This window comes from Syngnathus floridae, chromosome 2, assembly GCF_059516105.1.
Source record: "Syngnathus floridae isolate MCC-2025c chromosome 2, RoL_Sflo_1.0, whole genome shotgun sequence".
NCBI classification, from domain to species: domain Eukaryota; kingdom Metazoa; phylum Chordata; class Actinopteri; order Syngnathiformes; family Syngnathidae; genus Syngnathus; species Syngnathus floridae.
The window spans coordinates 12,066,053-12,082,362 of NC_142414.1; the positions used below are offsets into that span (position 1 = coordinate 12,066,053).

Sequence of the window (16,310 nt, forward strand, 5' to 3'; positions counted from 1 at the left end):
TTCATATGTTCTCATTGTCTATCTCAACTGAATGGTATTATAGTGTCACATCTCACAAGTTAAAGTATTCTTAAAAATTCCTGGCAGCAAAAAAATGTAAAAGAAATTATAAAAAAATAAATAAAAATGTAAGAAATATTTTCTAACATTAAAATAACATTTTCTATTTCATCCATTCATTTTGGGAAACAAAATGAAATAACTATTGCCTACAGGGACGCCCATTTTTGATGAGGACTGTGGGCGCACCCCATCCCTTCCCTTTACTTCTTGCTGGGAGAAATCACAGTTTGTCCATAGGAAATTATTGTACAGACATCACTTATAATGCCAAAATAACGCAGATCAACCAGGGACAAAATGAATGTGGATATCTCTACCCAGGCCCTCTTCAACCCCTGAAAACCTCATAAAATTATTTGCCGTTCCATGGCTGACTTAAAAGAGCTCTCCTCTTGTGCTGCCGGCTGGCTGACGCAGTCCACAGTGAGCAGATTCAGAGCTTGCTCGCTGTGCGGCTGACTTTGGCTGCTGATTGACGGCGGGGTTCACAGGTTAAAGTGAGCAAGAGTCGAACTGTTCATAGTATGAATTTGGTGACAAATAATCACCATGACAACCGAATGTGGCAAACCAAGCCAGCAAACAATAAGCATTACAATGCTTGCCGACCTGACGCAGCAAGCGGTTGGCCAGTTTATCATAAATACAGCTGTATGTTCAGATACAGAGTTCCTTTGACGACGATAAACCTTATCAATTTACATTCACCATGCCTGAAGCAATTCAAACAGTAAGCAAACAAGACATGATAATGTTCCAACAAGTTTTTCATAAAACCAGCAATCATCATGTGAAAGTCAACACACGGTTTGTACTGGCACACAACAAAAACAATCAAACATCTAAGGCACACGGGAAATTCTCCTGACAGATAAAATTATCTAATGGCGTCACGCATGTGGTTGTGGTTTAAGGCTTTGTAAACTTGGCAACCGTCCTATTAACAAGTAAGAAAGTACTTTGGGTGGATTCATGTTTGAACATTGCAAAATAAAACGAAATGCCACAGCGTCGGGCTAACCATGCTTAATTGAGCTGCTAAACTGTTTTTACCGGTAAACCAAAGATTTTTTTTTCATTATTTATGTATATGCAATATTGTCGTACTCATGTTTCAGTGTGTTATAAAAGCGTGTTTAAACCATTTGGAAGGAGTAAAGAGATGCAAAAAATGTTTTACGGTCTTTATATACTGCGATAAACAGGGCTCATTTTAGTTTAACATACCCCAAACAAGAGTTCAAACAGAGAATAAAATAGAAATTGGGGTGACCAAACTCACCTTTTCACTTAAAATCAATAACTTTTTTATTATAGCAAAATAATGAACTTTCTCATGGTAAATTACCTCATCTAAATCGCTTCTTTAGTCTTTTTTTATTTTATTTAGATCTCCGTCACCATGATACCATCTGGCTCGTCTGGCACGTACGCGTTCTCCACCGTGGAGGGGTTCGGTACTCCTCCACACTCTGACACAAGAAGCCACACAGCATGCATCACACATTTCAGCACCACATTCAACCATGCTGGAGCACAGTGGCTCTTCCTCTGCTTGGTTTGCTTGCATTTTGCAGCTTATCTTTCATTTCACCAAGTGACAAGATGGTGCACAGTGATTAGGCTTGTTTGCTCCTCATGCCTGGAAAGTTGGTCCAAGCAGGGGTGGAAACTTCATTGTGTGTGTGCATGTGTGTTAAATAGGAGCTCAGGGCTTTCCATATGCATTTTTTTTTTGTGTGGAAAGAAAATCTTCAAAAAGAAGTATCAAGTGTACCACCAAACTACACATGAAAACAGTTTGTGTATTTATTTAAACAGCTACCTTACTACTAGCATACAATGGGAAACATCATAGAGTCATAGGCTAAGAATTAGCGCGACAGTTTTGCTACACTTTATTCAATGGATATCCAAACGCAAATATGTGTAACAACACTCAAGATGTATTATCTATCCTCTCTGAAGAATGACTAATATTCAGGGTTGGGGAGGTGGTTAGTTTTAAAATCTATTCAGCTATGGTTACATAGTAAAGTAATCCAAGTTCTACAATTTTAAAGAAGTTTAACTTGAATACTTTTAACTAATTTTCAAATTAACGTGGAAGGGTGGGGGTCCATGACAGGCCAGAATGTACAATGACGTTAGGAGCAGAATTTGGACTCAGAAGCAGACAAGACACGCAAAGTCAATGACTTTATATACAAAAACACAAGTCACGACACATTCATCTTCCGAAACGCTTATAGAAACAGTGAGGTTGGTGATCGCTGTGCCGTGCTGAAAAACCAAGACGTCATCCTTCAATCGACATGACTATAAAGTTGATCACAAAAATCTTTCCTCATTTTCATACCTACTTTTAACTCATGTTGCTCCTTGACTTTTCTGTTACATAAACTCATCAGCTAGGCCATCTCAATTAGGCTAATTAACCCTCAGAAAGCATTCAATGAGGCTTCTGTGGCACCTTAACAAAGCTGATGAAACCCTGAAGGTAAAAAGAGCACAGAGCACGTGTGTGTGACTGATCCCTTCCCAGATACATACAAAGGAAAAGCTCTGTTTCATCTCATTAACATAAACAAATTAGAGCAATCCTTACTCCCTTGTTAGACCAAATTTGTCTCATTAGTGCCACTGCTGAGCAATTCTCTTGATTCGGCGGCACTGTATCCCTTGGAAGAGTATAAAATCAGGAGTGAAGCTCATTCAGAAATCCAAAGATAAATAATTAGTGTTGGTTTGTGGAATTTTCTTTGTTTGGCAGCAAACGTGGAACAGTTTCTACCTGCGAGCACAACAGCAAAATGAATGAATAAATGAATGAATAAATAAATAAATAAATAAATGCTAAATTAAGCAAACAAGGAGTATTAGCAGTATTGCTTTCTGCTAATGATATTACAAAGTAAACCCATGGTCACTCTGGCATTCTGAGTTTTCATTTCATAAATAAACTGTCAGAGTGACAGCTAACATTTGATGAGCAGTGCCAAGCAACGTTATTTACTGCGTGAGGTTCATGCGAGGCCCTGGCATTGCACAGTCCCTGGGGGGGTGCATGCTAGGTAGGACGGCGACGTGTGGGTGGCGTGTCACGCGAGGATGAGGCGGTGGCAGAGAAAATATGATGTGCGTGAATGTTGATGTGCGTGCTGGTGGGAGAAAGCAGGAAACAGTGTGATATTGTCAATTAAATAACCCTCCCACGCAGCATCTGGTACGCTTTCTCGCACCGTCTGCCTGTTTTCCAAATATTACAAGCTTATTTTCATTCGTCTGTTTCTGAGTTTTTAATCTTTTGTCTTTGGTAAGCATTCATTCGTCTTGTTTCTTTGCCTGAAATGCCAATTGATGCCAATTTAAGCTAGTTTCCCATCCTCTGCCCCATTTGATCTTAACATCCCCTTTCTGATGTTTATAGGTTGGCTTGAATTGTGGCTGCAAATAAGAGGAAGACAAACAAATGTCAAGAGGACGCAAAGGCCCGCTTCATACATTATCCCGAAACACTTGACTAGCGTAAGTACATCCTATAACTTTCTGCCTCAAGTGTGTTAAGTGTGGATTTGTCGAAACTGGTCAATCTTGAATATTAAATCTGTTCAAAAATTGAAAACCGAAAATATTGGTACGACCAAAAATCTCCATGTGTGGGCAAAGCTCTCAAACCATTTAATTCTGTGAAGTGTGACGTGAATGAAATGTAGCCAATCCAATAAGCGTCCTGACTGCCAAACTAGGACAGATCAGTAAATAGAATATGTCCTACGCAATGTCGAATTTTGTGTAAAAGTAAACAATGAGTGGAAATTGCTTCAATTGCTTGCACTTGACAAAGTCAAACTTTCATAGCAGACTCTTACAAATCAATTGGTTATGGCTGGAAACAATGAATTTGGAGGCAATCTGTCAGAACCGATGAAAGTTCAAAGAGTCTCTGGAGACTCATTTGTGTTGGGTTCTCTGACTTTCTTCACCCCGCAAAGAGCAAGGATCTCGCAATGATTTTATAGCATCGAATCTACCAAGTGCTCATACCTATTCTATCGTCATCCTAACCTTGCTGCTCAAATCAATACGCTGTGATGTTGGTTGATTCATTTCTGTGACAGCTTTGGGAGTGCCAATAATTCTGAAAAACCTTTCAGAGTCATATAAAATACCCACAGCGTGACCTCTTGACTGTGCTCGCTTCGTCTGAACTTGGTTCAGTCTGCATGCTGCCCTCATCCTCACCATCCTTACTTCTTGTTTCGTGCCTCTTTCAACGTGGGAAAGAAAAGACTCGTACTGAGTCAATTTACGAGGATGAGGACAGCCTTTATATTAATAGCCAAAATCCAATTATAAGTTTGTGGGAACGGAATTGACTGGGAAAATGCATTTACATTTTAACTTTGGGTTTGATGTGAGAGAGCCCAAGATGAGAAAGAAGGAGGGGGATCTATGAAATGGGGAAAAAGGAGGAATTATACATGTGTGATTTGCTGTGACTTGATCCAAGTGGATCTTCCGATGTGAGAAATAATGGCTGGTAGAGAGCGGAAGACATTAGGCTGATTGTGTTTTTGTCTCCAATGTTGAGCTGGGCGACGTCTTCTCATGTTTTTAGGAATCTAGGTCATTGTGGTGAATTAACAATATGCTGCTCTACACGGCTAAAGTGAAAACCCTGAGGATCCATGTACACACACACACACACACACACACACACACACACACGTCTTGAACAATACAGTCCAATTTTAGATGTGAATAGTATCTTCAAAAGATTCCAGAGAGGATTTTTTGATTTTGACAAAAAAAGAGCATTTGTTTCATTTTATTTATCATCACACCTCATTTTAGTGCATGGGAATGCTGAGTTTGACACCAGTGTGTGTGTGTGGGAATGGATGAGTTCTGATGGAGTCGACCCTTTGTTGTTGAAACACTCTTGGTTAATGATACGTCTCACCCATCTTGCGCTGTTCTCCCTCCCCTCCCATTCTGCGAGCGATAACGAAGGAGCAGACAGCCCCGAACTTCACACAAAGACGGGAGGAATCAGCACAATGCGCAAACTTTTGACTTTTTCCTCTGCGTCCTTGGTGACACACTTCAGATGATTGTTGAAACTTGTTCATAAAAGCCCACTGATCAAGTAAGGGACAGCTGTACCAGTGCAAGTCAAACACTGCAGGGATTTTTTTGGGTTGCACGTCCAAAACGAACGCAGAAGAAACAAAGAGAAGTGAATTTGTACTTCTCCCCAAGGGTGACTGAGAAGACAGTCTTCAAGTGTGTTGCTCATAAGTGTTGCATTTTCCATCATGGTATTTGTATATGTGGGTGTGCGTGAGTTGGGCCTCGCTAGCTTTCGCATGTATGTTGGAACTCGGCGGGACTGAGACTCGACGGCCGCTAGAGCATCACGCTCTGATGGATGTTAATGTGGACTGACGCAGAGGTGTCCCCCGAGGGATGGAAGACGGCCAGCCAGGGAGCAAGAAGAAGCTAGAAGCTTGCGGACGGGGAGGGGAATTCGTCGCTCTAATTCTCTCCGATCTTCGCTGAGCTTGAGCGGGGAAGAAGCAGTGAACCGCCCAATGAATAAATAAAAGCCCTTCCCCTCAGGCCCTAAGCTCTGCACAGGAGCACTTAAAACCTTTTCAACAAGAGAGCCACTTCATTAAATATGGACTTCTTCTGCAAAAAAAAAAAAAAAAAAAGGAACCTGCAAGGGAAAGTCCAGTGGACACATTATGAAATATGGGGTGAGGTGTGGGTTGTTGAGGCAGAAGCACACTGGAGCAGATACACAAAAAGACACAATATAGCAGCGCTGAAGGGAAACGGGAAGAAGCAAGATAACGGAGGCAGTGAGGTGAAAACTGGGGATGATTACTCAGCTCTCACGATGTGTACCCACAGACCTCACAACTGTGTTGTAATAACCAGAGGTGGCTAGTAATTTGCTGCATTTACTCCATTACATCACTCAAGTGACTTTTGACATGGTCATAATGGCCGGGTATTAAACTCGCAACGTTTTGGGTTGGGAGACAACCTCTCTCTCTCTCTCTCTCTCACTCTCTCTCCCTCTCTCTCTCTCTCGCTCTCTCAGATCATTCTGACAGTTTTGACAAATATGACATACTTTTTTTTTAATTGGTGCTTCAGTCTATGATCCACAATAATACAATTAAATAATACAATGATGTCTCTCCAGCACTGGTTTAGAAACTTTGCCTCCTTGGTGGTTCTTTTTGGTGCATCACCACTGCAAAGCTACAATACGGCTTTAGGGTAAACACATGTCACCAGCGGCGAGGCTTGGGGCAAGTTGAACTTTATTCGCAGTAATTTTGTTCCTCTGTAAAAGTCGTGTGGTTCCTCTTCGAATTATTGGCAGCCTGCTTGGTAGTTGAGCGAGTTGAACACACTGTTGTCAGCATCCCAGAGAGGGAGAGGATGAGGCCATTACTTGCAGGCAGAATGTTCCAGTGCTACATAATGTCCTTGCAAAGTCTCAGCAGAATGGAAATGGTCTGTACTGTACTGTTCTTCATGTTTCTTTGTGGCTTATAGTCTGCTTCAGTGGCGTTTGCATTGTCAACGAATAGCAGGATGGACAATATCAGCACATGTAAACCACACATTCACATATTACCATTAATTTGGTAACGCCGGTTGATCGTGAACATTTTGGTGTGAACTATCGGTGACAATGCACAGTACATGAAACAATCGGTGACATCCTATTATGGCTGCTGCTCATTTAAGGGGCGGGGGGAAAGGCACTCACTTCAAAGTGGGTCACAGTAAAAATATCTTCAACAATTATTCATAGGACCCCGCCCGCCTTTCTCGAGCAAAAAAAACCCCTCTTTTGCATTGCAGCATTGAGAGACGACAGAAAGCGAGCGATAAGAAGACGTAGGAGATATGAGGGAGGGAGATTTAGGGAAAAAAGAGGGAAGAGAAAGAATAGTACAGTGTGTCATTTGTTGACTTGTTAGAGTTTGGCTCGTGATGAAACGTGGGTGTGATGTTCAAAAGTACAATGTGCAACGTTTGCCAGGAAAAGACTTTTGCATAGGCGGCGTCAGCCTCCCACCAAACACTAACACTGTGCGTGCTATTGCAGATGGCTGCCAAGTGGCGTACTTAAATGCTTACCAACACAATTCTGCTGGGAAAAACACATTTAGTGAAATATTTCTGAAGGAAGTGGAATGAATTTCGCACACTTTGGGTTGCTCGCTCCAAGGTCAGATAGTGAGTTTGCTTTAGTGTTTGGTGAGCGCCACTATGATTAGAGCTGTACGCCATCAATCAGAGGTTTTGATTGGCCAAAAGGGAGACAGGATTCCAGTGAAGCACAAGGGAGTCATGGCTGCCAGGTCCCTGTAGGACCGCACTGCAAATCCAAACCTTAATCAGAGTCGGCAGCGAGGGATCAAAGCGGCCTACTCCATCTTTACTCGGAGTGGCACTTTGATGTGTGTGTGTGTGTGTGTGTGTGGGGAAACGAATGCAAAGTTAAGCACGCAAGACGATGGCAAGCCTCCGTTTGTATCAGCGTAAGGGTAGGCAAACTGCGGTTCCATCGCCACATGTGGCTCTTTCATTCTTCTGCTTCCGGCCTTGGTGAAAAATAATGAATATTTACCAAACCATGGATAAGTCCAAGACAAACATGTCAGCAGGTCGGTAAAGGAAAAACGGTACTTAAATAATGCTTCAATTAAAATGTGTTACACATGAAATTTAAATAAAAATCATACTAGGTATAAAAACAAACTGTTCTTACAGATTAACTGCAAATATGGTACTTTACGTAACAGTTACATACAATTGAACTGTTTCTAAAAAGGGAAAATGTGCACTCTATTGGATTTTTAAATAAAAATCTGGGCATCATTGCTCCTGTGGGCATCGAGAGTGAGAGCTGGAAGGGCGTGATTGAGAGGAAAGGCCCCATCCGTTTGAACCCGAGTGGAGCTCTGTTACTGGACTTCTGTGGTCATCACGCATTGCTCTGAATGCACAAGCTATTGGAGCTGTGGCTGTGAGGTGCTTGGTGCCTGTCATGGCGGAAATCCCCGAACCCGCTGGTGGTCAGGCATGTCGTCAAGCTGAAGATTTCAGTCCTATTTGGTGAGACTTTTGAAACAGTTGATGGGTACCAGCTGGCCAAGCGAAAAGCAGCTTTGGCGGTCCCTGAGGAAAAAACTCTGGCCTGGAAGGAGTTTGGCAAGGCCATGGAAAACAACCTCTGGAAGTCTTCGAGGAAATTCTGGTCAACCATCTAGCAGCACAGGAGGAGAAAACAGTGCACCATTAACACTGTCTATAGTGGAGAATGCGTACTGCTGACCTCCACCAAGACATTGTGAGTCAGTGAAGCGAATACTTTGAAGATCTCAGGTCCGCCGACACACCTTGAGGAAGCAGAGCCTGGAGACACTGAGATGGGATTTCCTATCTCTGGGATTAAGATCACCATGATGATTGAAAAGCTCCTCGGTAGCAAAGCCGCAGGGGTAGATGAGATCTGGCCAGACTTCCCAAAGGCTCCGGATGTTGTGGCGCTGTCCTGGTTGACAACATCCTGTGGACATTCGAGGACAGCGCTTCTGGATTGACAGACTAAGGTGGTGGTTCCACTTCTTGGATGTGGAGAGGGATCATACTTCATCATTTTCATCTTTTGATTGGAAACCCAAATGTCTTCAGTATACAACAAAGAAATTGATGCAGGATGCAGCACAGAGACCTTTGCAACTGTGAGCACACAATGTTCCTGTCAAACATGACGCCAAATTCGGAGCAAAATAGAAAAGGCTCTTCTGCCACTTGGTGGACTTCGGGTAGCACTGCATTAGACAGTCGACAGTGATAGGCTCAATTGTTGGCCAGCAGCACTCGTGTAGCAGCTGAGGTTGCAGTTGCCATGGTAACACTGAGTCGTTTTAATTGGCACGTTGACACTTTTGCGATGCTTGTGCTTTGTCCGGCAGCAATCGAAGGCAAGTGCTTTGCTGTGAAAGTAATCTATAAATAAAGATGTATTGCATGATATACAATAAAATGCAATACAATCGAATTCAATACAATGGTTGTATTGTATTGTATTGTATTGTATTGTATTGTATTGTATTGTATTGTATTGTATTGTATTGTATTGTATTGTATTGTATTGTATTGTATTGTATTGTATTGTATTGTATTGTATTGTATTGTATTGTATTGTATTGTATTGTATTGTATTGTGGCGCTGTCCTGGTTGACAACATCACGGGTTACACCAGATGAGTTATTTTTATCTCACTAGTTAACTTGCCAGATCTAAAATGGATCACTAGTGCACAAGTGACATATAAAAGGTCCATAAGTAACTTTGTTGCCCATTGTGCAATGATTGATTGGAAGTGTTCATACACTTGTGTCAAAGTTGGGTTGTTTGAAGGCAAATTATGCTTTTGTTCCATATTTTACAGTTTTTATTGATTGTTTTGACGCAGCCATCAACTCAAAAGCCACGTTTTCAAAACAGTTAAGGCAGAGGGCACATGCCGCAATGGTCAAAATGACACTTTTTGTTTATAAAAGGCTCCAACTGTGCCAAAACATTTAAAAGATGGAGCAAAAGCAAATTTTGCCTTCAAGAAATTCAACTCCTATTATGAATTTACAGTCAGGCAGTTCAAAACAGTTTGCCAGCTGGATTAACCAGGACTTGTTTGTTTTTGCAACGTTTAAACATGAATCCACCCAAACTACTTTTTTTTTTTTTTTTTTAATACCTGTTAACAGTTGGCAAGTTGACAAAGCCTTGAAGCAAAACAGCGTGCGTCATCACGCCGTTAATTTTGCTTGGGGTAATTATATCTGTCAGGAGAATTTCCCGTATGTCATCAAGGGTTGACCGTTTTTGTTGTGTGCCAGTATAAACACTGTAATGACTTTCATGTCATGATTGCTTCTTTTGTGAAGTTTTAACCCTAGTTTTAAACCCTAGTTTGAAACCCTAACTCTAGTTTAAAACCCGAGTTTGAAACCTGAACCCTATTTTCAAACTCGGGTTTAAAACTAGGGTTAAGGTTTTAAACTAGAGTTAGGGTTCCAAACTAGTTCAAGTTCAAGTTTACTTTATTGTCAAACATTCTATGTAACAGGGTTAGCACAGAAGTTTGAAATTGCGTTTGACCAGTCTCCAATGTGCAGTTTAACTAAAAACATTTAAATAAGACATTGACATAAATCTCTTTCTTTCTCACACACACATACACACAATACACACAACACACACACACAGCTAACTTACTCAATAAAATACTCTCTCTCACATTCACACACACGCACACACACACACACACACACACCCCACACACACACACATACATACACAGCAGCAGAAGTACAATCAGTGGTCATAGAAGTAAAGTGAAAAAGTGTAGATCTGTATATAAGGTGCAAGAGTAAAGTGCCAAGTGGCATGGTGACTTTGGAATGTTCAAGTGGTTTTCCTCAGTGTGTTCATGAGTCTGATGGCTTGAGGAAAGAAGCTGTTACTCAGTCTGCTTGTGCGGGACCGCAGGTTGCGGTACCGCTTCCCTGATGGTAGAAGGGAGAACAGTCTGTGTGCAGGATGAGTAGTGTCTTTGATGATGTTCATTGCCCTCTCGGAACAGTGTGAGGTGTACAGTTCCTGAATGGCTGGAAGGGGTGACCTGATGATCTTTTCTGCTGTCCTCACCACCCTCTGCAGCGCCTTTTTGTCTGCAGCTAGGCAGCTGCCATGCCAAACAGAGACGTTGCTGGTCAGGATGCTCTCAATAGCACCTCTGTAGAAGGTGGTGAGTGCAGAGGTGGGGAGTTCGGCTCTTCTCATCCTTCTCAGGAAGTGGAGTCGTGTCTGCGCCTTCTTGACCAGCGCAGTGATGTTGGTAGTCCATGAGAGGTCATCAGTGATGTGCACTCCCAGGAACTTTGTGCTTTTCACAGACTCTACTGCACTGCCGTTGATGATGAGTGGGATGTGTGTTGGTTGTTTCTTTCTGAAGTCCACAGTGATTTCTTTTGTTTTGTTTACGTTGAGAAGCAGATTGTTCCTATCACACCAGGTGATGAGTTGCTGTACCTCCTCTCTGTGTGCTTAGTCATCGTTGTCTTTGATGAGGCCCACCACTGTTGTGTCATCTGCAAATTTGATGATGTGATTCGTTTCAAATCTGGCAGAGCAGTCGTGGGTCATCAGCGTGAACAGCAGGGGGGATAGCACACATCCTTGCGGCACCCCGGTGTTTATGATGGTGGTCGCTGAGGAGTTGTTTCCGACTCTGACTGTCTGCGGTCTGTTTGTTAGAAAGTCCAGCAGCCAGTTGCACAGTGAAGTGCTGACGCCTATTGTACTCAGCTTATTCACCAGATGTTGGGGGATGACTGTGTTGAACGCAGAGCTGAAGTCAATGAACAGCATCCGCGCGTGACAGTTTTTGTTCTCCAGATGAGCCAGGCAGAGGTGGAGTGCTGTTGCTATGGCGCCATCAGTGGAGCGCTTGGGGCGGTAGGCAAATTGGTATGGGTCCAGAGTAGTGGGGAGGGTGGATGTTAAGTGGGCTTTCACCAGTCTCTCAAAGCACTTCATCGTGATGGGAGTGAGTGCTATGGGTTATAAACTAGGGTTTATAACTAGGGTTAGGGTTTCCAACTAGGGTTTTAAACTAGAGGTAGGTTTCCAAACTAGGGTTTAAAACTAGGGTTAGGGTTTCCAACTAGTGTTTAAAACTAGGGTTAAGGTTTCCAACTAGGGTTTTAAACTAGAGTGAGTTAAACAAACACACACACACACACACACCCTTCCCTCCCTTGTCTTGGTGGGAGTCACAATTTGTCCAACTGTCACGTCTCGTCACCGGTTGTTTTATTATGTGTAGGTTGTCATGGTTTCTGTCTGTCTGTGTACTCGCCCCTCCCTTCCTGTGTCAACTCACAAACCATGTACTAATCACAGTCCACCTGCCTCTCGTTACCTGTCTTGTATTTAAGTCCTGCCTGCGTGTCATTCCCTTTCCGATCGCTGTTGATGTCGTTATGTCTTGATGTCGCCATGTCCTGTTGTTTTCTTGTCTCACGTTACGGTCAGTCAGTGTAGTTATCGTTTTGTTAGGTCATGTCTGTTTGCCGAGTCTGTCTTCTGAGTTCCTCCAATGAAACCTGGTCCAGGCTGCATTTGGTCGCCCTGCCCCATCCGATCCATGATACCCTTGTCCGACCCTTAATGTGATAATACTCTTTTTGTCTTTTCTATGTTTTTCAGTGTCAGACCGACAGAGGAGACTGTTTTTTTTAATATCACCACGAGATGGCACTGGATCCTCATACTTGTCTCACGCAGCCATTTAAAACAAGTTCCATTCTTTTTATATACCACATTGCTGATGTAACTTTTCAGGGTCTGTGGAATTCAGGTGTCATCTGTTGCATAAAAGGTAAGAAGACAACATTTGCAGTACCATACACTGACTCAGCTGGTCCAAATGCAGATAAAATGTTGAATGGTATTGATTTATTTATAATTTAACAAATTTAATTTATTTTTCCATCGATACCCATGTGTCCTTAATGTTCTGTGTTCCGCTTCACCAAATTTTGAGGCAGATGGTGCTCTAAAAGGCAAAAAAATATATATATCATTATGGTCTATTTTTCACTAACCTTATTTTTTGTATTTTTCAAATCAGAAAACAGAATAGAGTTTTGATATTCTATGTTATTATGCCAGTAGTAGAACCAATCAAAGAAATGCCTTGAAAAGCGACCACTTTTAATGAGGAATGTGATCACGTCTGTTTTCTTTCATATAAGTCACCAAGATGCACAATGTGTCCCGATAAGCTTTTTGGAAGTTGAATTGTTCATAAGTGGTATTCTTCTAAAATCTGTAAACGGCTAATTTGATTTTACATCGTCGTCATGATTGTTTTTGGGCTTAAGTCTTCAAGGTCCCAATCAAATCAATCAAGATGTAACCTCTAAGTAGTCAGAAAAAAAATGAAGTACAGACGAACAATGTACTACTTCGTTCCATCCCATCGCTGCACTTGCCAAGTCTCATAAAGTGGAGAGTAAAGTGGGCTATGTTTCGCTGTACCTTAAAACGATCACACAGCAAATAAAGAATGGAGAAGAGCGGCTCTAGTTAATTAAACGCTCGCCCTGATTGGTCGAGCGAGTCATCCCGGCGGATCTGGCGCGCCTACTAACGCGTGCGCGGGGCAGGACGCAAGCCGCACTTTGCCCAAGGCGAGGGAGGGCGCAAGCGAGAGGCGGAAGCACAGCGCGCCATCATCCGCTGAGCACACTTTGACAAGTTTGATCCCAAGTTGTTGGTTGTGGTGGAGGTGGTGGTGGTAGTGGTGTTGGTGAGCTGTGCGCGCAGCAGCGAGAAGCGGCGCGCACATGTAGACGCTTCACACTCCACAAAGTCTCCTTGTTCAAGAGTCATCACCGAGGCGAGGAGAGGGGGAAAGCGAGGCGGAGTGTTGATTCCATCTTCAAAAAGAAACGGGAAGTAAACGGCTTTTTTCCTCCTTTGGGAGCGAAGATGAACGCCAGCGATGAGAATCTGCTCAAATCCATCAGCAACGACGCGCTCCTCGACCTGACGCAGCGCTACGGCCAGTCAGCCTTCGGCTTCGGCGCTGGCCATGGTCCTGGAACCCCCGGCCGCTTCCCACTCACGCCGGCCGCCGACTTCCTCAGCGGGCAGTCGGCTAAGTCTAACGAGAGCGGCGGAGAGCACACCAGTGACGACGAGGACGCCTTCGACTCGCTGGAATCCCGTAAAAGAGGCGCGCCCTTCGGGGACGACAAGCCCGGGGGTCCCCTGGCCAAGAAGTCCAAGGAGCAGCGCTCCCTGCGGCTCAGTATCAACGCCCGCGAGAGGAGGAGGATGCACGACCTGAACGACGCGTTGGACGGCCTAAGAGCCGTCATCCCCTACGCCCACAGCCCGTCGGTGAGAAAACTCTCCAAAATAGCCACTCTCCTCCTGGCCAAGAACTACATCCTCATGCAGGCTCAGGCTTTGGAGGAGATGCGGCGGCTGGTGGCCTACCTCAACCAGGGACAAAGCCTCACGTCGCCCATCCCCGCCGCCCTGGCGCCCTTCGGCCAAGCCGCCGCCGTGTATCCCTTCTCGGGCTCGGCTCTGGCCAGCTGCGCCGAGAAGTGCTCCAACTTCTCGGGAACCCCGTCAACTCTGTTTAAACATTGTAATGACAAGCCTTGATTCGCACCCCCTCTCTTCCCCGAACTTTTAAATTGCGTATTGCATCCGCGTTGCTCTTTCTGTCCCTCTTATTTTTTAAATCACGCTGTGAGGAAAATTGTGCATAATTCTTATCAAGTGATGCTGCGATGTCTCGTCTTAATTTAACGGATGCTGCATTGGTGATAAACTATTTAGGCCTTGTCACTTTCTTGCTCGCGGGCCAATTTTCAAACAAAAGTCAAATATCAATTTGATCTATTTTCTCTTTTCATAGTAATCTATGCAAACCTCAGCAACAATCCAGTAAGTAAAATGTCATTTAATTTTCACGTCAAGTATTACTGAAAAGTAGGACGGGATTTCCCTTAATGATGTTTAGATGCCTCATCTCTTTTCCCACAATATTGACGACATTCTTTTTTCAAGGTCTTGCGCGTGTCACATGATTGTATTGATTGTACAAGTTTGGGGGGAAAAGCCGGACTGATATGGCTTCCATTTATGGCCTGCAAAGAAAATGTTTTGGGGAGGGGTGGTTGTGTCGCAAAAATGAATTTCATAAATTGTTTACATGTGTTTATAATTAAAATCATATCTATATGCTCGGACTCGCTTTGGTTCATTTTTACCTAACTTCCAGCTTTGTATTTTATTTTACCTAAGCTTACTTATAAACACACACTTCAAATGTTTGCATAAACCAGTCAAGTATTACTAATTTTGAAATATTACCAACTCTAATCCAGCGGTTTAAATAATTACCGGGTGTCACTGTTTAAGCGACTCTCCGTGGGCAACTTTGCTTTCTTGCACGAGAAGCCCCCTGACATGAAGAGATTGGTCCAAACGAGCTCGGCGGGGCTGGTGGGGCGACTTTGGCTCGCCGAGGGTCGTTGACACTGAGGGGGGAGAACACAAGAAGAGCCGCCCGGGGCCACCCAGGACCTGTCTCTAGGTATTTGTCTGATTGCAGGCAGCTCCCTGCGTGGCGGCCTCTTACACCCCGGACCGCATATTAACACGATTTCAGCTCCTGTCTGCCCGTCTGCCCCAGTTCATGACAATATTGAGAGTCCACGGCTTTCTTTCTTTTTTGCATGCGGGGGGAATTTCGGAAAACACCTGCAATAACGACGCATTCAAGTACTCTTTTTTTTTTTTTTTTTCTTTCCCTGGGTGATTTCTTCGGTTTTACTATCTCATCGCATTTTTTTTTGCGACCTGCATAGGACATTAGATTTTGCACGCAGGTCGCTCTAATTTGCACAAACAGAACGAATTTGTGGCCATTTAAAATTGATTGCATTCTTTTTATATGGTTGATCATTGTGTTAGAGCTCAGCGAAGGATAAATGAAAGACTGTTTAACGTGCAAGAATCATTTTATTAGTTTTGATATTGCACGTGTCGCAGGGTTATACGTTCCAGACCTAAACTCGCTATATGTGGGAAAAAATGCCTTTTTGGAATACCCCTAGGCATTATTTAATAACTTTTACCGAAATTTGATGTTTTTTTAAACACTTCAAACACACTTTAAGAATTGATCCCCAATTCCATCGTGACATTTTGCCTATATTTTGCCCATTTTGCACATCTCTGTTGAGACAGTAAGTTATAAATATAACTTATAATATAAACTTATAAATATAACTTTGAGCACTCTGCATCATTTGCATAACTGTTGTTGATTGATTCTTTCAATCTGCATAAATCTAAAATTAAACCATGCATGAACACAGATCAACAAAAAAACATAATAGTTGATCGATCAGTCTACCACACTTATAAGGAGCCTCCGTGTCATTTGCACAATTGTTGCTCTATCTTATGCACGACAGGTCACTTTAAATTTTGAACGACCCTTTGCATCATTGTACAGTACCACAGTCGTGGTAACCTTACATTCAGTCAAAACTTTCGGTATTTATGTTATGTCCAAAATGTTCATTTTGTTGTGGTGGCTTGTTTGCTG

The 16,310-nt window shown here is 43.0% G+C and overlaps 1 protein-coding gene across 4 annotated transcripts; it reads left to right on the forward strand.

Annotated features, from left to right (window-relative positions):
- Positions 1 to 12,105: 12,105 nt before the first annotated feature.
- Positions 12,106 to 14,943, forward strand: bhlhe23 (basic helix-loop-helix family, member e23). Of its 4 annotated transcripts, none has more exons than XM_088369659.1 (3): positions 12,106 to 12,200; positions 12,380 to 12,551; positions 13,548 to 14,943. In XM_088369659.1, exons 2-3 carry the CDS (start codon positions 12,425 to 12,427, stop codon positions 14,351 to 14,353), a joined length of 933 nt encoding a protein of 310 aa, XP_088225785.1. In that variant the 5' UTR covers positions 12,106 to 12,200; positions 12,380 to 12,424; the 3' UTR covers positions 14,354 to 14,943. The 4 variants fall into 4 exon arrangements, with proteins under 4 accessions (XP_088225785.1, XP_088225787.1, XP_088225788.1 ...); XM_088369661.1 differs by having other exon boundaries at positions 13,562 to 14,943; XM_088369662.1 differs by having other exon boundaries at positions 13,667 to 14,943.
- Positions 14,944 to 16,310: the final 1,367 nt, after the last annotated feature.

Coding starts and splice junctions, on each gene's coding strand:
- bhlhe23 (XM_088369659.1), top strand. CDS start 12,425: ATGGCACTGGATCCTCATACTTGTCTCACGCAGCCATTTAAAACAAGT. Junction 12,552..13,547: donor TGTCATCTGTTGCATAAAAG/GTAAGAAGACAA, acceptor CACTCCACAAAG/TCTCCTTGTTCAAGAGTCAT.